This window comes from Mobula hypostoma, chromosome 6, assembly GCF_963921235.1.
Source record: "Mobula hypostoma chromosome 6, sMobHyp1.1, whole genome shotgun sequence".
Lineage (NCBI taxonomy): Eukaryota > Metazoa > Chordata > Chondrichthyes > Myliobatiformes > Myliobatidae > Mobula > Mobula hypostoma.
In genome coordinates this window covers 134276302-134304073 of record NC_086102.1, presented here as the reverse complement: position 1 = coordinate 134304073, position 27772 = coordinate 134276302, and the positions used below count along the sequence as shown (strand labels likewise).

At 38.8% G+C, this 27772-nt stretch overlaps 1 protein-coding gene across 12 annotated transcripts in view; it reads left to right on the top strand.

Annotated features, from left to right (window-relative positions):
- The window catches only part of hdac4 (histone deacetylase 4), a 494468-nt gene that overhangs the window by 338869 nt on the left and 127827 nt on the right, over positions 1-27772 (top strand). For 10 of the 12 annotated variants that reach the window (XM_063051788.1, XM_063051782.1, XM_063051780.1 and 7 more), the window contains 4 exons: positions 4231-4343; positions 14975-15091; positions 16829-17024; positions 26219-26457. In XM_063051788.1, the coding sequence (XP_062907858.1) occupies positions 4231-4343; positions 14975-15091; positions 16829-17024; positions 26219-26457 (665 nt within the window). The remainder of the gene's footprint in view (positions 1-4230; positions 4344-14974; positions 15092-16828; positions 17025-26218; positions 26458-27772) is intronic. The other 2 variants (XM_063051784.1, XM_063051786.1) reach the window with 1 other exon arrangement.

Sequence of the window (27772 nt, the reverse complement as noted above, 5' to 3'; positions counted from 1 at the left end):
CTGTATTGCACCTAATTCTTGAGCACTTCACAAGAGGAGCTAGTGTCAATTTTGACCTAAGTAAGCTTTTGCCCAAGGGTTTTGTAAGAATAGAGGTGATCCACCTGGGAACACTAATTCCAATAGAGAGAAGACTGATGTTAGTAGTACTCTGATACAGTTGGGAAACATTGTTTATTCCTTTTAATACTGAATGATATGCAATTCCACAGTAAGGGAGTATTATAGGTTTCAGTAGAAACAAATATATGAATACAGTCAGCAGCTAATACTCTTGAATACTAGCAACCAAAGGTAAATTACTCCCCTATATTTTTCCTAACAAATAACATAACTGCCATTTTAGAAATTCACATGTAAGTCATGTTAACTTTGATTATGTATGCTTTCTTGCTATTTATAGGCTGTTCAGTAATCACTAAAGTAGACAAATTTGTATACCTTATAATTGTAAAGCACTGCATGCCCATTATTGTGAAATTTACGTAGGAGCATGAGAAAGTCTGCAGATGCTAGAAATCCGAAGCTACTGACACAAAATGCAGGAGGAACTCAGCAGATCAGGCAGCATCTATTGACGTTTCAGGCCAAGACCCTTCTTCAATATATATTGATTAATATACCTGTTTTATGCCTGACCCAATATAATTTTCCACTGGCTTTAAGGTAGATAAAATACAGTCTTTTTAAAATCACGGCATCCAATTCCATTGAACTGAGCAGATCAATAAAGTTAAAATCCCTCCTAGTATCTTACAGTTGTGAGTTTTTTTTTCTGATTAAAGCTGGTTTTGCAAAATATCTTCTTTGACTACTTCTGTACTTCTCATTGATCTAAATTTTTTTTCAGTTATTAACCACAGAATAATTGATTGCATAATTACTCACCCCCTTCAAGCCAGTATTTAGTAGATGCACCTTTGGCAGCAATTATAGCCTTGAATCTGTGTGGATAGGTCACTATCAGCTTTGCACATCTGCACACTGCAAATTTCCCCAATTCTGCTTTACAAAACTTCTCAAGCTCTTTCAGGTTGCATGGGGATCATGAGGGAACAGCCCTTTTAAGTCCAGCCACAAATTCAGAGTTGGATTGAGGTCTGGACTCTGATTTGGCCACTCCAGGACATTAACTTTATTGTTTTTAAGCCATTCCTGTATAGTTTTGGCTTTATGCTTGGGGTCATTGTCTTGCTGGAAAACAGATCTTCTCTCAAGTCGGAGTTCTCTTGCAGACTGCATCAGGTTTTTCTCCAGGATTTCCCTGTATTTTGCTGCATTCATTTTACCCTGTACCTTCACAAACCTTCTAGTACCACTGCAGTGAAGCATCCCCACAGCACGATGCAGCCACCACCATGCTTCAAGGTAGGGATTAGGTGTTTTTGATGACGCTTACACCAAACAGCATTTAGTCTGATGGCCAGAAAGTTCAATTTTGGTTTCATAAGAGCATAGAAAACTTCATTCAGCTGACATCAGAGTCTCCCACATGCCTCTGGCAAACTCTAGCCGAGATTTCATGTGTTTCTTTCAAAAGTGGTTTTCTCTTTGCCACTCACATAAAACTGCAACTGGTGAAGCACCCGAGGAAAGTTATTATATGCGCAGTCTCTCCCATTTCAGCCACTGAAGCTGCTAGCTCCTCTAGAGTTGTCATAGGTCTCTTGGTGGCCTTCCTCACGAGTCCCCTTCTTGCACGGTCACTCAGTTTTTGAGGACGACCTGCATTGCTAAGCAGATATATATCTGTGCCATATTCTTTCCATTCCTTGATCATTGACTTAACTGTCCTCCAAAGGATATTCAGTGACTTGGAAACTTTCTTGTATCCATCTCCCGACTTATGCTTTTCAATAACCTTTTTGCAGAGTTGATTGGAGTGTTCTTTTGTCTTCCTGTGTAGCTTTTAGCCAGGATACTGACTCATCTGCAGTTGGACCTTCCAGATACAATCAATTGAAATACCTTGACTGCATACAGTGATCTCTATTTAACTAATTATGTGACTTCTAAAATCAGTTGGCTTCACAAATGATTAAAGGAGATGACTACTTATGCAATCGACTGTTTTGTGTTTTATATTTGTAATTAATTTAGATCAGCGGTCCCCAACCACCGGGCTGCAAAGCACGTGTTACCAGGCCGTGAGGAAACAACATGAGTCTGCTGCACCTTCCCTCATTCCCTGTCACGCACTGTTGAACTTGAACATAGGGTTGCCAACTGTCCCATATTAGCCAGGACATCCCGTATATTGGGCTAAATTGGTTTGTCCCATATGGAACCGCCCTTGTCCCGTATTTCCCCCGCTAAGGTAGGGCGTTCCTATGAAACCTTTTGTGCCAAAATGGCGTAAAGCAAAGAAGCAATTACCATTAATTTATATGGGAAAACATTTTGAGCGTTCCCAGACCCAAAAAATAACCTACCAAATCATTCCAAATAACATAAAAAACCTAAAATAACACTAACATATAGTAAAAGCAGGAATGATATGATAAATACACAGCCTATATAAAGCAGAAATAACGTATGTACAGTGTAGTCGGGAATATCAAGTCAAAAACGATTTGTGGAAAAAATGGGCACGTACGCGCATGCGCATGTCACGCATGAGCACACAGGTGCCTGCGCAAGGCTTCATGGTCATGGTAGTCTTTCTCGGGGTAAACACTGTCCCGTATTTGACTGCTACTTTTGTCCCTTATTTGGGAGTGAGAAAGTTGGCAACCCTAACTGTAAAAGACATGCTGAGGTGAGTTTAACCCTACTTGAACACCTCCCCACCCCCCCCCGGGTCGGCTGGTCTGCAAGAATATTGTCAATATTAAACCAGTCCGCGGTGCAAAAAAGGTTGTGGACACCTGATTTAGATCACCTTGTAGAGATCTGTTTTCAATTTGACACAAAAGCCTTTTTCTGTTGATCAGTGTCAAAAAAGCCAAATTAAATCTACTTTGATTCAGTGTTGTAATACAAAAAGCATGAAAACAAGAGGGGGCATTGAATACTTTTTAAAGGCACTGTAATTCATGTTTGATTATATTTATGTACAAACGTGTGATAACTCAATGACTTGTATTGTTCAGTTTGCTACTACCAAATCCATTATGCAGGAGAGATGAGAATATCCATTGTAGATTGAAAGGTGCTACATAGATATGATAGCATTAGGTCATAGGATTTCTTATCAAAAGGCATTAGTTTTGATTTCACAATTCCAACTGGAAAATTAAAATCGAGTATTTAAATCTGAAAGTTGAAGAAGTTCCCATTAGCAGTGGTGAATGTATAACTGCCTGACTTCTACAAATTCCAATCTAGTTTGCCAGTCTCTTCAGGAAAGGCAAGATGTCATTCCCACCTGGTTCATCCATAAATTACTCCATAGTTGACTCATAACCACCCTGTTGAGTTGCTCTACCACTTAAGGAAAACAGTAAGTTACTGCTGGCCTGGCCAGTTACATCCTTATCCTGAGAATGTTTAAGTTCCTGGTTATATTATCATAAAACAAAGAACTGAACTGCTTGGGTAAAGCTGAAATTTTATTTTGCAGAATAGAGTAAATAATATGCATGGAAAGAAATATAGCAACTGCAGTTCTCAAAGTGTTGTATTGTTAAAGGTTGATAAGTGTGGCATTGTCATGATTGGGACTTATACTAACTAAAATTATTTATTGAAGCTTATGACGCATAGCAAGAAGTCATCATTGTCATAATGACAATATTACCAGAGCAAAATTATAGTTTTATTCTGTTGTGCTTTCCAGGTGGTGGTATTCCAGAAGTGTTATTTTTCGAGACAGCAACTCCTATGTTTTAGACAGAGTTCATGCAAAGAAATGAGAAGCATAATGTCTGTAGATACCCAAATTTCATGATGCATTTCTCAGTGGAAAGTATATCATTTGGTGATGAGGAATGAGCAACAAAACAAAGTTTGGAGTGCTTTGGTTTGGAACCTTTGTTTGTGGAGAAACATGTATTGAGATGTGTTAGGTGTTCACTGCATTGCAGTGATTCACAGAAGAGATTTACCAACATCTGAAGTGCATTTAGTGATGGGCGTTAATTACAGATGATCCCCACATCTCACAAAAGCATGCTTTAAAAATACCACACACTCAATAATTGCTCCAATGTTTTATGAACAAACAGAAGAGATTTTCATGTAGTATGCAAAGCCAGAGTTGTCTCAGTTTAATTGATTTTCTGTTTTCAGATTCGGCTTGTAACAGCGCTCCTGGATCTGGCCCAAGCTCGCCCAACAACAGTTCCAACAACATCACTACAGAAAATGGGATAGCTGGGCCAGCCACCAGCATCCCATCTGAGGTAACTTCAACACAGCTACTTTAGTGATAATCTTGCTAATCCTATCATTTTAGGTGTAGCACATTCTTCTATTTAAAAATGGTAAGAGATATGACTTTACAGTTTCTCTTACTGAATAAGTTCTACAGCATTAATTGCCTATTGTACTCCCTCAGGAAATTGGTATAAGTGACCAAGGTTAAGCTGGAAAGAAAGTATGACAATTGACAAGAGGATCAGGTATTACAGGAAATAGAGTTTGAAGGTGATTGTCAGAAGATGCAAATGGTCAGAATGAGCAGTGGAGGTAGATCAGTTGTAGTTTTCACTAGGGAGCTGAATAGCAATCTAAAAGAAAATAATTTCCAGGAATATTGTTAGAGGGCAGGGGAATGGGGCGAACTAGATTGCACATAAAGAACTGGTGCAGACTTGGTGGAGTTAGTGACCTCTATCTATCCTGTAAGAGTTTTTTTAGTTCTTCATGGTCCAGCAGCAGAATGCTAATTTGGAGAATCAGCCTGGTAAAAACTTGCTCAACAGTGACTCCAAGGGACATTTTATATCTTTAATTCATTGAGTCTGCTTAAATATTTTAATTTTTTTAGTGATTTAAATGTTTATCTAATTTTTTTTTACAATAGCCTCAGGCAAGGGTGTTAGGTTATTTTAGCCATCTGTCAGCTATGTTTGGGTGTTTTGGCACTGGGCCTTTTTCTACTCCTCCCAAAACCTGATAGCATTTATGCTTGCGAGGCTCTGGCGCTCTACAAAGCTCACTGTTGGGAATTGGGTGCACTTGGGAACACCCTGATGAAAGGGAATCCACTAAAGCCAAGTCCAGACTTAGTGAGCCACTTATGATGTAGGAAAACCAAGCTATTGTAAACTTTCTGACTTCTGCAAGATTATTTGGCTTCTGACCATGTTTTTTTCTATCGGCTTTGCTCAATGCTGTTGATAAGCTATAACAGAGTAAACAGATAAACATTAAGTGATGTGAAGTTGGTATTTAGCCAAAAGTTACAATTTTTTATTTCTGAATTTTTTATATCTATTGGAAACGTACGATTTCCGAGATATAAGCTTTCCATCTTCAAAACATTCTCTGCATTCTGTTTATTCTGTATTCTGTTACTGTTTTATGATTTACGTAACATTTAGAACAACAGTAATTCATGCTTCACAAATTCCCCTGTTTTTTAGGCTCTATTGTGGGAAAAAAAGGAGTATATGATTCACAAATAAAAATTCTCAGTTAAATTAATCAAAATTCCTCTTTGTAATACTCGTTGATGTGTACAAAGGGTTGGGGGCTGAGTACATTTTCAAGGCACTGTAAGTTGTAACTGAGAAGTACAGTAGGGAACAGGTAGGGAATTAGACCAGCAGGACCAGATAAAGCAACACACATCAAAGTTGCTGGCGAATGCAGCAGGCCAGACAGCATCTCTAGGAAGAGGTACAGTCGACATTTCAGGCCGAGACCCTTCGTCAGGAAATATTGAGGCCCTGGTTAAGAAAAGAAAGGGAGTAGCATTACAGGTACAGGCAGGTAGGAACAAATGGGGTGCTTATGGAGTATAAGAAATGCAAGAAAGAAAGAAATTGGGAGAGCTAAAAGAAAGCATGATATTGCCTTAACAGGCAAGCTGAATGAGAATTCTAAGGGACTCTTCAGATATATTAAGAGCAAAAGGATTGCAAGGGACAAAATTGGTCCTCTGGAAGATCAGAATGGTAATCCGTGCGTGGAGGCAAAAGAGATGAGGGAAATCTTAAGTGCATTTTTTTTGTAGCTGTATTTTCTCAGGAGACGGACACAGAGTCTATAGAAGTAAGGCAAAACGGCATCAACTTCATGGACTCTATACAGATTACAGAGGAGGAGGTATTTGCTATCTTGAGGCACAATAGGGTGGATAAATCCCCGGGGCCTGACAAGGTGTTCCCTTAGACCCTTCAGGAGGCAAGGATAGAAATTGCCAAGACCCTAACAGAGATATTTAAATCATCCTCAGTGGCAGGTGAGGTGCAGGAGGATTGGAGGATAGCTAATGTTATTCTGCTGATTAAGAAAGTACCTAAAAATAGATCAGGAAATATAGGCTGGTGAGCTGGACATGAGTCGTAGGAAAGTTATTGGAAGGTATTCTAAGGGACTGGATATGTAATTATATGGATAGACACGGACTGATTAAGGATGGTCAGCATGGCTTCATGCATGGTAAGTCGTGTCTAACCAATCTTATGTTGCTTTTCGAGGAAGTTACCAGGAAAGTGATGAAAGCAAGGCGTGGATGTTGTCTACATGGGCTTTTGACAAGGTCCTACATGGGAGGTTGGTCATGAAGGTTCATTCGTTCAGCATTCAAGATGAGGTAGTAAATTGGATTAGCCGTTACCTTTGTAGGGGAAGCCAGAGAGTGGTAGTAAATGATTGCCTCTCTGAATGGAGGCCTGTGACTAGTAGAATGTTGCAGGGATTGGTGCTTGGGTCCGTTATTGTTTGTCATACTTATCAATGATCTGGATGATAATATGGTTGACTGGATCAGCAAATTTGCTGCTGACACCAAGATTGGGTCTGAAAAATGGCAGCTGGAATTTAATACAGACAAGTGCAAGGTGTTACACTTCAGTAGGACCAACCAGGGTAGTAAATGGTAGGGAACTGGAGAGTGTGGTAGAACAAAAGGATCTGGGAATACAGGTACATAATACATTGAAAGTGGCATCACAGATTTATAAGGTCATAAAGAAAGCTTTTTGGCACATTGGCCTTCATAAATCGAAGTATTAAGTACAGGAGATGGGATGTTATATTGAAGTTGTGTCAGACATTAGCATGACCTAAGTTGGAACTTGGCACAAACAAGAGGAGATCTGTAGCTGCTGGAAAATAAGGAACACATTGTGTGCAATTTTGGTTACCCACCTACAGGAAAGAAAGAAATAAGGTTGAAAGAGTACAGAGGAGATTTACAAGGATGTTGCCAGGTCTGGAGGACCTGAGTTATATGGAAGATTGAACAGGTTAGAATTTTATTCCTTGAAAAGTATAAGATTAGGATATTTGACAAAATTATAAAGGATATAGGTAGGGTAAATGCAAGCAGGCTTTTTCCACTGAGGTTAGATAGGACTGCAACTAGATGTCATGTGTTAAGGGTGGAACGTGAAAAGTTTAAAGGGAACATGAGGGAAAACTTCATCACTCAGAGGGTTGTGACAATGTGGAGCAAGCTGCCAGCATAAGTGCTTCATGCAAGCTCAATTTCAATGTTTAAGAGAAGTTTGGATAGATACATGGATGGTAGGGGAATGGCAGGCTATGGACCTGGTGCAGGTCGATGGGAGTAGGTAGTTTAAATGGCTTCACATGGACTAGATGGGCCTAAGGGCCTGTTTCTGTGCTGTACTTTCCTGTGACTCTTTTTAGTGACTGAGAGGCTGAGTGGAATAACTTGCTGGAATTGCTCTTGTAGCTAATAGGTGAGATGCTTTCAGATTATAGAATTTACACTACACACACAGGCAATTCAGTTCACACTGCATGTAAGTGTTCACATTTTGATTACAGCCATTTCCACTTCATTCTAATATTGTGCTCTTTTTAAATAATGTTTAGTTTCAATTTAAAAGCTGTTTTATCGTCTGCCTCAATATTCATTTGTGCTAATGCATTCCATACTATTACTGTATAACCATTTCTAGGGATCAACATTGCTTTATTCATGCATAATTGTTTGTTCATGATAGAGAGACATCATTAGCTAGGCTAGTATTTGCTACCTATCCCTATTTGGGCAATATCCGGGCATTCTAGGGCCAACCAGATTGTATTTGGTCTGGAATCATGTACAAGTCAAACCAAGAGAGGACAGCACATTTTTTCCCCTGAAATTCACCACTGAACCAGATTGGATTTTACAGCAATCTAGTCATTTCACACTATTTAGCTTCTTAGGCCGGATACGTTCAATTGCTGTCAAGGAGAAATTTGAAAACATGCTTCTAAGTCATTTGTAAAGGTACCTAGATAGAGAAGCAATAACTTAACAGTGATGCTATCATACCCTATGATGTTCATGATCTTGCATTATGCTTCCTATTTGTTTTTTGTAATACTTACCTTCACACTGCAAGGAAATAGGTATTCTGAACTTAAGTGTACAGTAGAAGGTAAAATTCTTAATGGAGGAGTGAAAATTTAAAAGTACAGACATATAACTAAACATAATAATGTGAAAATCTGGGATAATTAAAATATAAAAGGATGTTGGCTCCATATGGAACATTGAAAATAAACACAAAGATTTGTTGGACATTTTTAGACATTCTTACTGCACGGTTTAGTCATTTTTACTGCAAAGTTGGGGTATTGTATATTGTGCACTAAACTGAAGATTCATTACAAGCATACAGGAAAAGGTTTAAATTGAAAGTGTTGAAGTCACTGGAACAGAAATTTTCTTTCTTTCTTTCTTTTTAAATCTTTTTATTGAATAAGTATACAAAAAGGTAAGCCATATAAGCACTAATACACTGTTAGAATATAATAAAATTACAGGAGATATTAATACAAAAAAATGATACAAACAATGTAATTTAAACATAACCTACTAAGGTAACATAATAGTATACTAATTTTTATATATATATATATCAATAGAGAAAAAGAAAAAAAAAAACCAAATAAAACCCACCGTGCAATTAACTAAAAGCAAAGCAAAGCAATGGGCTAACTTGGAACCAAGCAGAGTTAAAAAAAACTTAAAATCACGTCCTCAATCCCGACCTCCATTAAAAACTAAAAAAAAAAGAAGGGTATATAAATATGGAGCAAAAAAAAAGAGGAGAAAAAAAATTACATTAAATGAAAATATTGAATAAAAGATCTCCAGGTCTGTTCAAATTTAAGTGAGGAATCATAAAGATTGCTTCTAATTTTCTCCAAATTCAAGCATAATATCGTCTGAGAAAACCAAAAAAAGGTAGTTGGAGCATTAAGCTCTTTCCAATGTTGTAAGATACATCTTTTCACCATTAAAGTGAGAAATGCAATCATTCTACGGGCTGAAGGAGAAAGATTACTGGAAATTTTAGGTAGTCCAAAGATAGCAGTAATAGGATGAAGAGAGATATCTATATTCAATACCTTGGAAATAGTATTAAAAATGTCTCTCCAAAAAGTTTCCAGAGTAGGACAAGACCAAAACATATGAGTTAAAGAGGCTATCTGCCCCGGACATCTATCACAAAAAGGATTAATATGAGAATAAAAGCGAGCTAATTTATCTTTGGACATATGTGCTCTATGAACAACTTTAAATTGAATTAGGGAATGTTTAGCACAGATAGAGGAAGTATTGACTAATTGTAAAATCTGCCCCCAGTCATCCACGGAAATGATAGACCCCAATTCCTGTTCCCAATCTACCCTAATCTTATCAAATGGAGCTCTCCTAAGTTTCATAATAATATTATAAATCATAGCCGATGCACCTTTCTGACATGGATTAAGGTTAATTATAGTATCTAAAATATATGTAGGAGGAAGCATTGGAAAAGAAGAAAGTATAGTACTTAGGAAATTTCTAACTTGTAGATATCTAAAAAAATGTATTCTTGATAAATTATATTTATTAGATAATTATTCAAAAGACATAAGGCATTAGTCTTCCAAATTTGAAAAGCACGATCCGTAAAAGAGGGAGGAAAAAAATATATTACCTAAAATAGGAATCGCTAGCCCAAATTGGTTAAGATCAAAAAATTTTCTGAATTGAAACCAAATACATAAGGTATATTTAACTATCGGGTTTGATACCTGTTTGAGGCGTTTCAAATCAAAAGGAAGAGAGGAACCTAAAACAGAGCCAAGTGTATAACCCTGAACAGATTGTAATTCCAATGCTACCCATTTAGGAATAGATAGTATATCCTGGTCAAGTAACCAAAATTTCATATGTCGAATATTAATTGCCCAATAATAGAATCGAAAGTTAGGTAATGCTAAACCTCCATCTCTCTTAGCTTTCTGTAAATGTATTTTACCCAGCCTCGGGTTTTTATTTTGCCAAATAAATGAAGAAATTTTTGAGTCAACTTTATCAAAAAAAGATTTTGAGACAAAGATTGGTAATACCTGAAATATATATAGAAATTTTGGCAAAAAAAACATCTTAACTGCATTAATACGACCAATCAAAGTTAAATATAAAGGAAACCATTTAGATGAAAGTTGAATAATATGGTCAATTAAGGGTAAAAAGTTAATCTTAAATAAATCTTTGTATTTACAAGTAATTTTAATCCCAAGATATGAAAAATAATCATTAATCAATTTAAATGGAAAGTTATGATATAAGGGAAGTTGTTTATTAATCGGGAAAAGTTCACTCTTACTAAGATTTAATTTATAACCTGAAAAGAGACTAAATTGTGCTAATAACTCTAAAACAGCAGGGATGGATTTTTGAGGATTAGAAATATATAAAATTAAGTCATCAGCATAGAGTGATATTTTATGGGACTTTAAGCCCCGGAACAGAAATTATAAGTGGATTGAATTCGTGTTTGTGAAAAGATTTTGGGAGGATACACATCACCACACATATTCCACAAATCTAGAAGATACTTGTTTTCCCTGCAATTTGCTTGCATATGTACAAACGTATTAAGGGCAAGGGAAGACCAGTCATCCCCTTGAGACGACTGGCCATTCATAAGATCATGAAAAATATTCAAATTTTTAGCTTCCACTGCTCTTGGAGGAAGAGTATCACTGCCACGTATCACTTAGCTGGCTCTAGTTGTGCCTGGTTATATACCCAGCATGCTATATCCCATATTTTTTAAATAATGTAATGTAATATTAATTCAAGGCTTCTTAGCAAACCATGTAATAATTCTCAAAACTTTCAATTAATTTTCTGCGATATGTTTATAAATCCATTCTGCTCCAATATAAACTTACCAAGTATTAATTTTCAATGTTTACAGACAGCTACCACACAAGGCACTAGAAAATAATATCATCAGTGTTTCCTTACGTACTCTTTCTTTTCCCTGAGATGGACTGTGGTATTTGCCACATTATGTTCACAGGGTGTTGGAGTTTGACACCATACATAAGGAGTCTTTTATACGTCTTCCCCACCGTGGATTTTCTGTGGATCCTCTAGTTTCCTCCCACAGTCCAAAGGCATACCGGGTAGGTTAATTGGTCATTGTAAATTGTCCAGAGATTAAGTTAGCGTAATTCAGGGCCTACTCCATGCTGTAACACAAATAAATAAAGTAATACTGAGTGTGTATTAATTATGATAGTGAGGGTAAGAATAGGATGATTTGGTAGAAGAACGCGTGGCTGAAGAATTGGTGCAGGCGGTAGAGTTTCAAATTTATGAATCATTGAGATCTCTTCTGGGGAAGGTATGACCTGTACAAAAGGGACAGGTTACACCTGAACCCGAGGGGAACCCATAGCCTTACAGGCAGGTTTACTAGAACTGCTGGGAAGCGTTTAAACTAGTTTGGCAGGGGGAATGTGAACAAAGGTGATAGATCGAGGATGGGGCAGTTGCTGTAAAGATAGATGCAGCCTGATAGATAGAACAGCTTCTTCCCATCTGCCATCCGATTCCAAAATGGACGTTGAACCCTTGGACACTACCTTACTTTTTTAGTATATAACATTTCTGTTTTTTGCACAATTAAATATTTGTATACTTTAGTTGATTTAGTTATTATTATTATTGTGTTTTTTTTCTATATTATGTATTACATTGTACTGCTGCTGCTACGTTAACAAATTTCACATCACTAGCCAGTGATAATAAGCCTGATTCTGATTCTGAAGAGAGACTGTGAGGAAGAATAGGCAGTGGAAAGGCATAATTACAGTTAGCTGGATGGGTTGAAATGTGCTTATTTTAATGTGGTTACAATCGCAGGTTACAATGGAATATTGAAAGGATATGGAGCTGGGCTGAAATCTAGCAGATGGAGTTCAGTCTGGAAGAGTGTGAAGTGATTCACTGTGGAAGGTCGATTTGAAGGCAGAATATGGGGTTAATAGCACAGTTCTTAATAGTGTGGAGGAACAGATGACAATAAACTTGAACTTGGCTGCTTTAGAGAGGGTGAAGAGAAGATTTACTAGGATGATGCCTTGGATTGAGGATAGGGTGAGTGAGCCAGACATTTCTCTTTGGTGATGAGTATAATGAGAGGTGACTTGATAGGGCTGTACCAGATGATAGCAATCATAGATCAAACAGAAGGAGAAATGGCTCCTACAAGAGTGCATAACTTTAAAGTGATGGAGGGGAGAGGTGTCTGAGGCAAGTATTTTTACACAGGAAATGATAGGTGCATGAAACGTGCTGCAGAGCTGGTGGTAGAGGCAGATAGATTAGGAACATTTAAGAGAATCTTAGATAGGCACATTGACGAAAGAAAAATAGAGAGCTATGTGGGAGGGAAGGGTTAGATTGATCGTGGAGTGTTGGTACAGCATCATGGACTGAAGGGTATGTACTGTGTTACATTGTCCTATGTTCTAAATACATCAGCTGATTGTTCCTCCACATTTTCACTAGTCTGGGCTGCATGCCACTTACAACTTGGGTCCTTTTTACTATTATATGTTACATTTGTTTTTATCAAAATTGATTATTTTTGAAAATTTATCTTTTGTAGCATCTTTTTAACATTGCCCTCTAGTTGCTTATCCAGTTCCACTTTCACATTGCTTCATCAAAACTCTGTCCGCCAGAGAAAGCAGGATCTCCCAGTGGCCACACATTTTAATTCCACATCCCATTCCCATTCTGACATGTCTATCCACGGCCTCCTCTACTGTAAAGATGAAGCCACACTCAGATTGGAGGAACAACACCTTATATTCCGTCTGGGTAGCCTCCAACCTGATGGTATGAACATCGACTTCTCTAACTTCCGCTAAGGCCCCACCTCCCCCTCGTACCCCATCTGTTACTATTTTTATGCACACATTCTTTCTCTCACTCTCCTTTTTCTCCCTCTGTCCCTCTGAATATACCTCTTGCCCATCCTCTGGATCCCCCCCCTTTTCTTTCTTCCCAGACCTCCTGTCCCATGATCCTCTCGTATCCCCTTTTGCCTATCACCTGTCCAGCTCTTGGCTCTATCCCTCCCCCTCCTGTCTTCTCCTATCATTTTGGATCTCCCCCTCCCCCTTCAACTTTCAAATCCCTTACTCACTCTTCCTTCAGTTAGTCCTGACGAAGGGTCTCGACCTGAAACGTCGACTGCACCTCTTCCTACAGATGCTGCCTGGCCTGCTGCGTTCACCAGCAACTTTGATGTGTGTTGCTTGAATTTCCAGCATCTGCAGTATTCCTGTTGTTTATTATTTAAATACATTCAGAGAGGCCCTAGTGCCCTAGAAATTCCTTTATACAGCTCCAGCAGAAATAGTCATGTGCAGTTGAAAATTAGTTTGGCCAGAGTAGTCACTATTACACACATGTTCGGGATCTCTTAGCACCCAGCAGAAAATTCAATCCTGAACTTTTCAATCAAACATTCATTTGTGTTGAGAACATAATGCAAACATGACTTTCTATGCCATATTTTTTGGCATAGAAAACCACTAAACAAAGTCCATAATGGGGCAACACCCAAAATTCATTGCCAGCTGTGATTTTCAACTTCACTGATCTGTCGAATGGCAGTTCTTGTTTACTTGTAATACAGCCAGCTTCTACTAAATCTGTTTTGCCTGAAGCCATGGGACAAACATTCACTTTTTTAGTTCTTACTGAGATCTATGACCTCGTGTGTATGCTTCACTTGTTGAACAGTTACTACCCTACAACCATCAGCATGGATAACTTCAATCACCACTACTCTAAACTGATTCTACAACCTACAAGCTCACTTTCTAGGACTGACTACAATTCTTCTCAGTTTTTTTTTTATTTGCAGTTTGTCTTTTGCATATTGGTTATCAGTCTTTGCTTACGTTTAGTTTTACATGAAATTTGATTGTTTCTCTTATTTCCTGTAAATGCCTACAAGAAAATAAATGATACTTTGAACTTTGATATGAAAACTGTGGAGCAGCTCATATCTTCTACTTTTCAGCTGGTCATTATTGCTGCAGTAAGAGAAGTCTCCCAAACTTCATGCTCAAAGAGAAAAGACTACGTTTACTCCAGCCCACTAGAGTATTCACAGGGAATTTCCTGGTCAAATGCAATTTTAGGCCAATGATCCTAATGGCTTTCAATAATTCCACAATATTATAATCATATTTTTTCATATTTACCATTTTCTTATACTTTATTAGAATTCTTTGAGAGGCTATTGTTGGCGGAGAAGACCCATCATTTTTCACTTTCTAGCTATTGGATTCTAGTTGTGCAAGCCATGTGACTAATGGTGCCTCATTGTTTAGGATGGAGAAATTATCAACATTATTATAGAAGAAGACAACTTCATAAATAGGGTAATGATAATATAAATCTCTGGTTAACTTTTTGGACGCCCAATTCTCAAATTTTATGGAAGAGCTGTAGAAATAAAGTCGCTTTTTCTACATAGCAGCTTGTTTGAAATATTTCTATTATTGAAACTTGTTTGCTGTTTTATAATTCTAGCCTGCTTTAGCTCACAAAATTGTTGCTCGAGATGGCTCTGTGACGCAATTGCCGCTGTATACGTCACCATCCTTGCCCAACATAACTCTAGGTCTTCCAGCCACAGGTCCTGCCAGTGTAAGTACTGGACCCTCTGATTATACATTTGTACACTTACTGTGATATGTGTGATGAAGCTTTGGAGAAGTACTTATGGAGGGTCTGGGTGAAATATCACTTCACTTGCATTTTGCATTAATTACCTCATCAATTTTTTGCTGGAAAGTTCATTTTTAAGGAAGAGTAAACAGATTGTAACAATTATGTAAGACAGTTTTCCAGGTGTGGTTCTGTAAATGGGATAATAAGGGAAGGAGATGTTATCATTGCTTTTTTTTCACTAACTCACGTCCTAAGCTTGCATAGAAATGGTGAAATGACTGACAGCGTAGAGGTTAGGTTGGTGTTCTGGAAGTTTGATACAGGGTTTTGTGCTCCCTATCACTGAATGGTCCTGATCTTAGTTAAACAGTTAGATGCATCAAATTAATATCCTGCTTGAGTAGTTTATAACAAAATGTTATCAACATTGTTTTCTAATTCAGATCAACCTCCTCTTGTTTGTGTTTCCTCTTCCTCCTTCGCCCTGCAACCCACCCATTCAGATCCTCCTCCGATGCCTCCACTTCAGCCCCTCATCACCCATCTTCATCTCCTTCCCCCTTCTAGTTTTATCCACCCACCACATACACAGTTCACCACAAGCTTCCTTCCCACCCTCAGCCCACAATCTGGTTCTGGTTCCATCTTCCTTTCACCTCTCCTCCATTTATTCCCATTATCACCTCTCTTATTCATCAGATCCCAGCTATATCCCAACTTCACCCCTCACCAATCAAGCTTGGTCTGCCCATCAGCTTTCAGCCCTTTCCAGTCCACCAATCAATCACCTCAGGCGCCTGTCTCATCTCACCTCTCCACTCTTAGTTCTGATGTAGGGTTTCAGCATGAAACATTGAGTTGCTTCCACCTCTCCCCACCCTCCAGATGTCGCACAACCCACTGTGTTCCTCTAGCAGGTTGTTTGTTGCTCCAGATTCCAGCATCTACAGTTTTTAATTAAACTAATTCTTCCTGGTGTTGAAACCAAGTCTTTCAGGCACAGTCTCACAGCTCTGCAAAATAGTAACAAATGTCAGAAGAGGAAGGCATACATGCAGTGCAGGAAATTAGGAGAATATAAATACAAAACATATGATGCTCCTCCCCCCCCCGCACTTCTCCTGCTTCCCCCCACTTCTCCCACTCTGCTGGTTTAGAACAACCAGTTGAAAGCAGAAGCAATTCTAGGTCCTTATCATCTTTTGTCATGAGAGAGATATGCCATGGTTTAAGATGAAGTACATCAATAGCTGATTATACTGAATGGAACCAAAAAGACACTTGAAACCTAGTTTCAAGTTTCTTTCTAATGAATTCTTTGTATTTCATTTTATAAACATTTAATAAGATTTGTTAAAACTGTTACTCTAAATCTTAATATATGAAATATATAGAAACAGCAAAATTACTTGTAAAGCTCAGTGCACAAAAATACACGTGTAATTTGTATGGTTTTAGTTATCCATCTGTGAGCTTTGACAATATGTTCGCTGTGAGACGGTTGAGTACTAACCTCCCTAATCTTTTGAGATTCCTCTGAATTTCTATTCTAGTTTTGTTAATTTGTCACAGAATATCTGGTTGGAAGTTTTTGTAAGTGCATCGATTCATTGTAGTAGAAATTATAATTGAGATAATTTTTGCTGAAGAAAAATATAGTGCAATTGTTCACGTGAAGTATAAATTGCTGTTTTATTCTGCTTTTGCATTCAGGGAGCCTCTGGACAGCCAGAGGGTGATAGAGTGAGCATGCAAGGACTCCCATTGAACACTCCATTTATTGCTGGTGCTCATTTGCCGCACTACATTGCAACGGCATTGGATAAAGATGGCTCTGGTGGACATCAGCCTCTTTTGCAGCATATGGTCTTGTTAGACCAGTCTACACCACAGAGTCCCTTAGTAACTGGTAAGTAACTATATATTATTATTAGGTTTGTGCAAGGAATGTTTGTCTTTCATGATGCGCCAATGGAATGTCATTGTTTTCTTACATTATGAAGAGAGTGTAACAAACAAAATGGTGAAGGAGCTCAGAACGTCAGGCAGCACCTGGGAGGGAAATGTTTCAGGTCAAGACCCTACATCTGTTCTGAAATAGCAAGTATGAAAAGATGAAGAAGGGGTGATGCAAGAGCTAGCAAGTAATAGGAAGATCCAGATTAGGAAGGATGATAGGCAGATGGAAAAGGGTAGAGTGGAAATAGCGATAGATGCAGGGAGGTGATAGGTTCAGGTGGCGAAGGAGTGCAGATGATGAAATCTCTCAGGAGAGGAAATTGGAGCATGAAATCAAATGACGGAGATGGAGAACAGCAGAAGGGAACAGTGGGGGAAGGGAGCCACTATGTGGGTGCTAGGCAGATGGTGTGGGTGGTGTAGGAGAAAGACGTGTTGAAGGGAGATGCAGTGAGTATAGGAAGAACGGAATAGATCAGGAGAGAGAAGGTGACCAAGGGAGAATAGTTTATGTGAAACAGGAGAATTCATTGTTCAGGCCAATGGGTTGTAGAATACCCTGGCAGAATATGAGGTATCATTCCTCTAGTTTGCATTTACCTTTTCTCTGACAATGCAGGAGGCTGACAACAAACATGTTAGTGTGGGAATGGAGAAGGAAATTAAAATGGCTAGCATCCAGGAGCTTCACATAGCCAATGTAAATGCAGCTCAGATACTCAGCAAGCTTTGCTTTTTATGTGCATGGTCTCAGCAATGTAGAGCCCTTCCTGGTGAGGCTGATATTCATATGCATCTTCTCTAGCTTAGCTTATTGTGTCCAGTGCTCCCAGTGTGGTCTCCTCTATATGGGTGAGACCAGGCACAGCAGAGGTGACCACTTTGCCAAGCACTGGTATTCTTGTCTGCCAAGGCTATCAGGTAAACTACTCCCTTCAGTCATTTTCTCTTTCCTCCTGATCTACCCAATTCCTCCTACAATCACCACAGTCCCCATCACTCTGTTACATACCCCTCCTCTACCCATTCCATCTTAGGCAACAAGATGTTGCCTAAGATCATTAAAAATACCTAAAAAGTAGAGAAGAGCCAAAGTTGTTGCTCTCCTAAAACCCAATAAAGACCCCAACATTCCTAAAAATTACAGACCGATTTCCTTGCTCTGCACCCTCTGTAAACTCTATGAGACTCATACTGAAAAGAATATACCCCTTAGTCGAAGATCTTCTAACACCAGACCAAGCCGGGTTCAGGCCAGGCCGCTCTTGCTGCGGTCAAGTCCTGAACTTAACCCAGTATATTGAGGATGGCTTTGAAATACGATAAATTACAGGGGCAGTATTCGTTGACTTAAAACAGCAGCATACGACACTGTGAATCACAGAGGCCTTTTACTGAAATTATCTAAAATGTTAAAGAACGAACCCACAGTCAAAGTAATAAGAAGCTTCCTAGAAAATCACAGACTTTATGTAGAAATAAGTGGAATTAAGAGTAGGTGGCGTCCACAAAAGAACAGAGTACCACAGGGATCAGTCCTGGCACCTCTACTATTTAATGTTTACACAAACGACCAACCAACCTTTCCTAACACACGCAGGTTTATCTATGCAGACAACCTATGCATAGCAACACAAGCTAACTCCTTCCAAGAAGTTGAAGTACGACTTACAGCAGTTCTTGAAGCAATGGAGCAGTATTATGAAAAATGGTCTCTGAACCCAAATCCATCAAAAACTCAAGTGTGTGCATTCCAGCTGAGGAATCGAGAAGTAGCTCAGAAACTCAAGATCTTCTGGTGTGGAAAGGAGGTTGAACACCATCCGACTCCCATTTACCTGGGCGTGACACTGAATAGGACGCTCTCATTTGCCACCCACATCCAAAAACTCCAAAAGAAAGTTGGCTCTCGCAATTCTCTCTTGAAAAAATTAGCAGGCACAAATTGGGGAGCTAATGCTCACACACTTAGATCAACTGCCCTAGCACACTGCCTTGTACCTGCAGAATACTGTGCACCTGTGTGGGGCAGATCAGCCCATGCAAAGAAAATAGACCTGTTGCTTAACGAAGCCTGCCGAATAATCACAGGCACACTGTGCCCCACACCCACTAACATCATTTATAGACTTGCAGGCATTGCTCCCCCAGAGATCCAAAGACGCACTACAACAAAAATTGAAAAAAGTAAACAGAACTCGGATCCACGGCACCCACTACATCATCATGTGCCAGTTTCCAACCGCCTAAAATCGAGGAAAAGCTTTGCTACAGTGGAGGAACTACCACATGGAACATCCCCCCAAACGTACAGGATTGACCTCTGGCAACAAACAGAAGCCAGAACCCCACCAAACAATACAGTGCAAGACCCCACAGAAATGTTGCCAGACAGGGCACTGCTTGACAGGCAGAAGTGGTGCACTCTCAACAGAGCGAGAGCGGGAGTTTGTTGGACGGGAGACAATATGGTGAAGTGGAGTTTAAAGACTAGCGAATCCTGTGAGTGTGGCGAAAGGGTGTAGAACATTGAACACGTTCTGTGCAACTGCCCACTCTCACCTGATTTAGCTGACACTGACCTGCTCAACATCAACCAAACAATACTAGAGTGGCTGGCTGTCTGGAGTGACAAGCTATGATGATGACCCACTCCATCACCCATCACCCATCACCCACACACCTCTTCCACTGGTTCACCTCCCCCACTGTTCCCATCTGGCCACCCCACCTCCCTCACCTGCTTGTATGTTCTTTTTCCTCTCCAGTCAGATTCCACCCTTTGCAGCACTTTGTCCCCTTCACCTATTACCTCCCAGCTTCCATTCATATTTCTACACCCCCTCCTCCATCTACTATCGCCCCTCCTCACCTGGATTCACCTATCACTTGCACGATCTTGCTCACCCCTTCACTTGAACTTTTTATACTGCCTTTCTTCCCTCTGTTTTTCAGTGCAGATGAAAGATCTCAACCCAAAATGTTTGCTGTCTATTTTCCTCCACAGATGTTGCCTGACCTGCTGAGTTCTTCCAAGCATCTTGTTTGTTGCTCCAGATTCTAGGATCTGGATCTTTTGTGTTCTGCACTCACACAGCCCCCATCACCTGCTTCTTACCCCTCTTCCACCCACTCCATCTGTCCATCATCCCCACACCCTTTCCACTGGTTCCCCTCATCTACTCTTCTCGTGAAGAGTGTTGCTTATATTTTAAAATACATAAGCTATTTGGATTTTTTTAGTTTTTAAATTGAATGCCACACAAATTGGGCTGAAAATGAGCAACCTATAGAAAATTTGTTCGACCTTGTTACAAAGTGAAATCAAGCGACATAGGTGACAACAGGACTTCGTTTCCAGTTTGCTCAATGGCTTCTATGCTCGCCTTGATTGTGATTTTAGTCTCCAAAGCTGAAGTGAGAGCATCCTTCAGAAAGGTGAGCCCAAGATAGAATCCAGCCCAGATGGGGTAGATGGCCAAGTACTGATCAACTGGCTAGAGTGTTAACTAACATCTTGAACCTCTCGTTTCGGCAGTTGGACGTATCCACCTGCTTTAAGCAGGCTTCAATTATCGGTGCTTAAGAAGAATGTCCAACCTGCCTCAATTACTATCATTCAGAAGCACTTACGTCCACAATAATGAAGTTTTTTGAAAGGTTGGTGATGAAATGCAACTCCTGCCTGAGAAGCAGTTTACCTACTGGCACAAGAAGTCCATAGCAGATGCCATTTCATTGACACTCAATCCTGGAACATCTAAACAGCAAAGATACATACAGCAAGATGTTCTGTATTGACTACAGCTCAGCATTCAATACTATCATCCCCTCAAAACTAATCAATAAGCTTCAAGACCTTGTGCAATTCAATCCTTGATTTCCTCACTTACAGACCCCAGTTAGTTTGGATTGGCAATAACATCTCCTCCACAATCTCCATCAGTACAAGTGCACCATAAGGCTATGTGCTTAGCTCCAATGCCATATTTAAGTTTACTGATGACACCACTGTCATATGCCAAATCAAAGGTGGTGACGATTGAAAATCTGCTTGAGTCCTGCCACAGCATCACCTCCAACTCAGTGTCAGCAAGGCCAAGGACCTGATTATTGACTTCAGGAGGAGGGAACCGGAGGGTCCATGGGCCACTCTTCATCAGGGGTTCAAAGGTAGACAGGGTCAGCAACTTTAAATTCCTTAATGTTATCATTTCACCTGTCCCGGGCCCAGCAAGTAAGTGCAATTATGAAGAAAGCATGACAGCTTCTCTACTTCCTTAGAAGGTTGCGAAGATTCAACATGACATCTAAAACTTGACAAACTATTATAGATAAGTGGTGGAGAGTCTATTGACTGGCTGCATCACAGCTTGGTATGGAAACACCAATGCCCTTAAATGGAAAGTCTGGCAAAAAGTAGTAGATATGGCTCAGTCCATCATGGATAAAGCCTTCCCCACCATTGAGCACAACTACACACAGAATATTGTCACAGGAAAGCAGCATCCATTGTCAGGGACCCCCACCACCCAGACATGCTCTCTGCTTATTGCTGCAATCAGGAAGAAGTTACAGGAGCCTCAGGATTCACACCACCAAGTTCAAAAACTGTTATTACCCCTTAACCATCAGGCTCTTGAACCACAAGGGATAACTTCACTCAACTTCACTTACGCCATCACTGAACTGTTCCCACTATCAAGGACTCTTTGTCTCATGTTCTTGATATTTATTGCTTTTTATATTTGTACAGTTTGTTGTCTTTTGCACACTGGTTATCTGCCCTGTTGGTGCAGTCTTTCATTGATTCTGTTATGGTTATTGGGTTTATTGAGCATGCCCACAAAAAATGAATATCAGGGTTGTCTGTATACGGCAATATGGTTGTATATCTACTTAAATAATAAATATACTTTGAACTTTGAAAATTTATTAATATAAATGAATTAATATATTAATGCACCCAAAAAGTAACAAATCAGAGATTTCTTTGCCTAATAATCACTTGTGTGCTATTAATCACTATTTTACCTTGGATGCTAGTTTACCCAATTAAAATCTGAGGGTGAGCTAATCCTCCTCTGATGGCCTCCAGTTCCCAAAGAGCTGCAAACTGTTGTTGGCTAATTGTTCAAACAACATAGGGGACAAAAAGAAAGTTTAAAACAAAACCTTAAACATTTCATTAGTGGTAAAATTTATTTCAATGTACTATTCCTTTTTACTTGGTCTTACTATGCTATTTAACAAAATAAACAAATTTGAGCAACAGGGTAAACAATCAATGAAAGAACCAACCCTTCTCATTCAAGATCTGATTTTAGATGAGTTGATTATGATGAACCTCCTTTGGCAGTTTTCAGTATTCCACTGGTGGGCTTCACAGCACAATGTTTTCACTGAAAATTCATAATTAATGTTATTAAGTTTCAAAAAGCTGGAGTATTAGCATGATGTATATGAATTTACTCCCAGAGGTTAATAGTCATTGGGAGTACAGATGATATAACAATAAGTCTGACAGAACTACTGGTTTTATTAGATCATATGCAATCCAACCTGTTATCGAGATTCATTACACCAAACCCCAGCACAGCAAACATGTTTCACTATTTTTAAATGTCTCCAATATACAGACTTCTAATTTGAAATTGATTTAAATATTTAAAAGAACTAAACTTGTTAATGATAATATATATAAACTCTGATCTGTTAATTAAAAGCATAAATATGCAAGATAATTAATGTTGATGATTCCAAACTAATTAGGGGTCTGCAGTAGATACATTTGCTTTGGTTGACATAAAGCTGCAAGCCATAGGTGAAGTTCTTTTGGCTTAGGAAGTTATGAAACACCCTGGTCTCAGCAATAGTTCCAAGAACAGAGTATCTGACCTTTAGTGTGTTCGCAATTCCAAACTGAGATATGCAATTGTGGGAGTCTGCAGTACGTGCATTAGAGCCAGCTGGCCATTCTCAGTGGAACTGCTTGCTGGCAGTTAACATGATCCCTTTTTTAAAGAATAAGTTATTTTCTTTGTAGCTGATGAGTGGTCTTGGGCAACATTGCCTCCATCAACAACACAAACGTTGTTTATCTTGCAACAATTCAAAGGATTTTGAAGTTCTTGAAATGGTTTTCAGGGGTGCAGGCTGGACATGCAAAATTCCCTTATTTGTCTTTTTTGTGTGTGTGTATTGAGGTAAAAACACTATTGTCCCAAATTAATAAATACTACATTTTACAGCCTCCAGTATTAGTCATTCACCTAATAAACGTCAAATTTGAAAGAAAATCTTTTTCTCATATTTATTTCTACCGATTTGGAAAACTTCCTCTTTCTGAAACTACTTTGTAGGTTACTGTAACAAATTGAACTTATTTTTCTTTATTGATCAGAACAAATGTGTGCTGAGAGTTCCCATTAATTCCCATTGTACTTATTGATCAGAGGCATTTGTTGCATCTTTGGTTTATTTTTGTAAATGTCCAGAAATTAAAGTATTAAGGGCGTCTTAATGAACAATGAAGTATTTAGTATTTCAAATAAGGTCTACAGACAGTAAATGTAATGATGTACTGTTTTAAAACTATAGCACTTTTGTTAAATGTATCTGACGATTGGTCCTTTTAACAATAATGTAATCCTTTTCCTCACATTCTATGAAGAGGAAGTTCACAGTGTAAAAGTTAATCATGATTTGTGAGATTTCATGTACTGTAATTGAAGGATAGTTCAGTGCAAATCTTTGTTGAAGGAATACGCAATGCCAAAAGTGTGCTTTTGTTTTTTTGCTGTTCGTTTTTCACTTTTCTAATCAGTGTATTTTGCTGAGTGACTGTTCCATTCATACCAAGAATTGTAATTATATTTCAGAAACTAACTAATTGTTCATCTTTTCCAGAAAAAAATTTCAGTCCCCTGCATTTTCAAAAAACTGGCTTGGAAGTATTATTAAGATTGTTGGAGCCTCTGGGTGTGATAGCTAATTTTTCATTGAAAGTATTGCACACCAAATTAATAGTTTTGCTGGTTATGCAAAATTTGGTTTCCATTTTACAATTACGTTCAAACTCCTCCAAAGTATTACCATCATTTATATTAGCAGCATCCATAACATTTTTGCTGCAAGCACAAATGAATGAAAGATTTAAAGTACTCCACTTGATCTTGATTTCAATGAATAACACAATATAGTTTGCTTCAAGAAGAAACTGATCTCTTGCTCACTGAAGTGCAGAAGAAGAACATACTTTGGGTTTGTCATATATAAGGTGCCTTAAAGCAAACTAAAAGCTCCTTGCATCCAGATAGAGCAGTGATCAAGCTTCAACTAAAATAAATCCAACTTGTACTGATTAAGTGAAATTTAGATTTCAGAACGTAACAACAGGAATTCTGCAGATGCTGGAAATTCAAGCAACACACATCAAAGTTGCTGGTAAATGCAGCAGGCCAGGCAGCATCAGTTGGAAGAGTTTCAGTCGACGTTTCAGGCCGAGACCCTTCGTCAAGACTAACTGAAGGAAGAGTTAGTAAGAGATTTGAAAGTGAGAGGGGGAGGGGGAGATCCAAAATGATAGAAGAAGACAGGAGGGGGAGGGATGGAGCCAAGAGTTGGACAGGTGGACAGGTGATTGGCAAATGGGATATGAGAGGATGATGGGACAGGAGATCCGGGAAGAAAGACGGGGGCGGGGAACAGAGGATGGGCAAAGGCAAGGGCTTCTCTAACTTTCGCTAGTGCCCCACCTCCCCTAGTACCTCATCTGTTATTTATTTTTATACATACATTCTTTCTCTCACTCTCCTTTTTCTCCCTCTGTCCCTCTGACTATACCCCTTGCCCATCCTCTGTTCCCTCCCCCTCCTGTCTTCTCCTATCATTTTGGATCTCCCCCTCCCCCTCTCACTTTCAAATCTCTTACTAACTCTTCCTTCAGTTAGTCCTGACGAAGGGTCTCGGCCTGAAACGTTGACTGAAACTCTTCCAATAGATGCTGCCTGGCCTGCTGCGTTTACCAGCAACTTTGATGTGTGTTGTTTAGATTTCAGAATCGTCTTTATGAATTTCCCATAACAAAAAATATCTTATACTTTTAAAATCAAGCCAGTTTTAAAATTAAAATCAATTAACTTCATTATACATTTACATGGATAGCGAAGGAAGCACTGAAGTTTTATGAAACCTCACTGAGTTAGGGATAGCAGGGTCAATTGGCTTTCCTGATCTTATCTCATGATGTCAGCTTAACATTAAGAAGAAAAACTTCCTCTCTAAATCTAAAAGCTTATCAAAATTTATTGATCATTCTCATAGTGAGTGGAAGAAAAAGTAGTAAAGCAGAATTGGTGGGGAAATGAAAGGACTTTACTGTAGGTTTTCTCTGACATCTGCAAGTCAAATTCAAGTTATGAGGAACTGAATGTATTATAGATTTTTACGTCGCATGCTAGCATTTCAGTGATGAACTGTCTTGTTTCATTTCATGAACAGCTATTAAAAATAATGCAAAAGTGGTTTCATTCTCTGCTGTATAATTTAGTTCTAGTATTAGCTTTAAAATAGTGCACAGCTATGTCCAAACCTTGTCAGGAGCCATGACTGAGAATCATATTTTCATTAAATTTTATATAACCAGTCACAATTTTAGTTGTGTTTAAACACACAAATGGGATTATTCTCACTGTTACTTCACTACTTCATCTGTGCCCCACCACTCTGTTCGCTGCCAACTTGCCAGTGTCTCACCAGACCCCCTTCCCCCTCTATTCTCTGCCCCTCTCCATACTGCTAACAGCATCAGAAGAGCAGAGCAATCTGGAAAGGATCTCTAAGTGTCTGGTTCCAGATCCATTTAGGGACTGACACAAGATACCAGGATTGTCACAGAATTAGTTATGCTAAAGATAATTTATCAGTTTGAATGCTCTTTTGGGGACCAATTTATCATTGAAAAATTTTATCATATTACTTTTGTTCTTTGTGGTGGTCTTCCCCTGAAATGAAAAAAAAAACTCATTCAAAATGTGTGAATTAGAAAATGGCTGGCTATAATAGCCCCCTGTTGCCACAATTAATCAAAAGCCATTTTTCTTCTTTCCTTTTTCCTTCTGTTGTTTCTGCATTATATCTTAGACTGGTATCTTTCAGGATTAGGAGCGTTGCCTATTCATCCACAGTCGCTTGTTGGCCCAGACAGAGTTTCACCTTCTATACACAAGCTTAGACAGCACCGTCCTTTAGGGAGAACACAGTCTGCACCCCTGCCACAGAATGCTCAAGCCCTGCAACAGTTGGTCATACAGCAGCAACATCAACAATTCCTGGAGAAACATAAGCAGCAGTTCCAGCAGCAACAGATTCATATTAACAAGGTCAGTACTGAGGCAGCAGCAACTATATAAAGTAAACATGGAGCTCTGCAATTGTTGACTCACATCCATTTTTAAGGTATGGAAATGCATTTCTCCTCATTGCAGCAGGTAAAATACAAGTTGTGAATTACAATGGTTCCAACCTGGAGCACGAAACCCTCAGCATCAATGATTATAGGGAGTTGATGAGGCTTTAATAATATTTGCGTAATTTAGTTAGAAAGTTCACCAGTGAAATATAGATAAATAAAAGTATGTTTGTCATTGCTAGTTATCCAATCCATTTAAATCCTAAACTTCCTGGTGTTATCAGGCACCTTTGAGGAGAGGGTTGTAGGGTATAATTTACCATCTGGCCATTCAAGTATACTTTCCAGAAAGGTTGGGAACCTCTGAGTGAAAACTGACTTCTTTAATGTTAGTGTAACTTTTCTCGGAGTCTTTAGCTCGAACTGTGTTTTTTGTATGATTGTGAAATTATGAATTGATACAATTCAGCATATACCCATGCTTTCCGTAGGTTGCAGTTGAAATCAGTAGAACTGGAGACAGAATCTTAGTCATTACCTCAGCAAAACTACTTCTTGTATAAGAAAATTAGTTGCAGTTATATTTCTTGGCATTATACTGTATTTCCCATATAGTAAAAAGGAACCGATGTAGATGAAATTGCAAAACTAATTGAATACTAAAGTAAGACCTGATCATATTAGTATGCATGATCAGGAATTAATGTGTTTCTTTTTCTGGTATTGGGTTAATTGGAAAACATCCTTGAGCATCAAGTGATTTAAAGACAAACATTTGACCATGTTCCAGGAGAATTACAGTGATATTCAGCAGTTGTCCATGAGTTTTCTATTTCAGATTCTTGGGGGCGTGAGAGACTTAAGATAAATTAGGTTATTTTGTTTTAAGAAAAACATTATTTTAGTTGAGCAGTTAAAGCTCAAAGAAAGTGAGTAAGAGTCTAGAGCCAAAGGTGAGAACTTAAAATGTTTTGGATGTATCATATCATCTGCCATTTGTTTGTTTCCTGTGACATTAACCCTGATCTGCATTCTGAATTGACTTCTGAAAATGTGATTGCAAGCAGTAGGGTTCATAATGTGGCTGACCAATACTGACAATGTTGTCAAAATTTTCCCTCTTTCTAATTGCAGCTTCTTTCATGGTTTATCTGTGAAGGAAGGAAGAATGTAAAGTGACATTAAAAATATTCAAGTGGAGTGTATTCAGTAAATATCTGTTGTGGCCAAATGTCTTGTAGAGCCATTCTTTTAGATCATTGTAGTCATATCAGGAAGACACACAC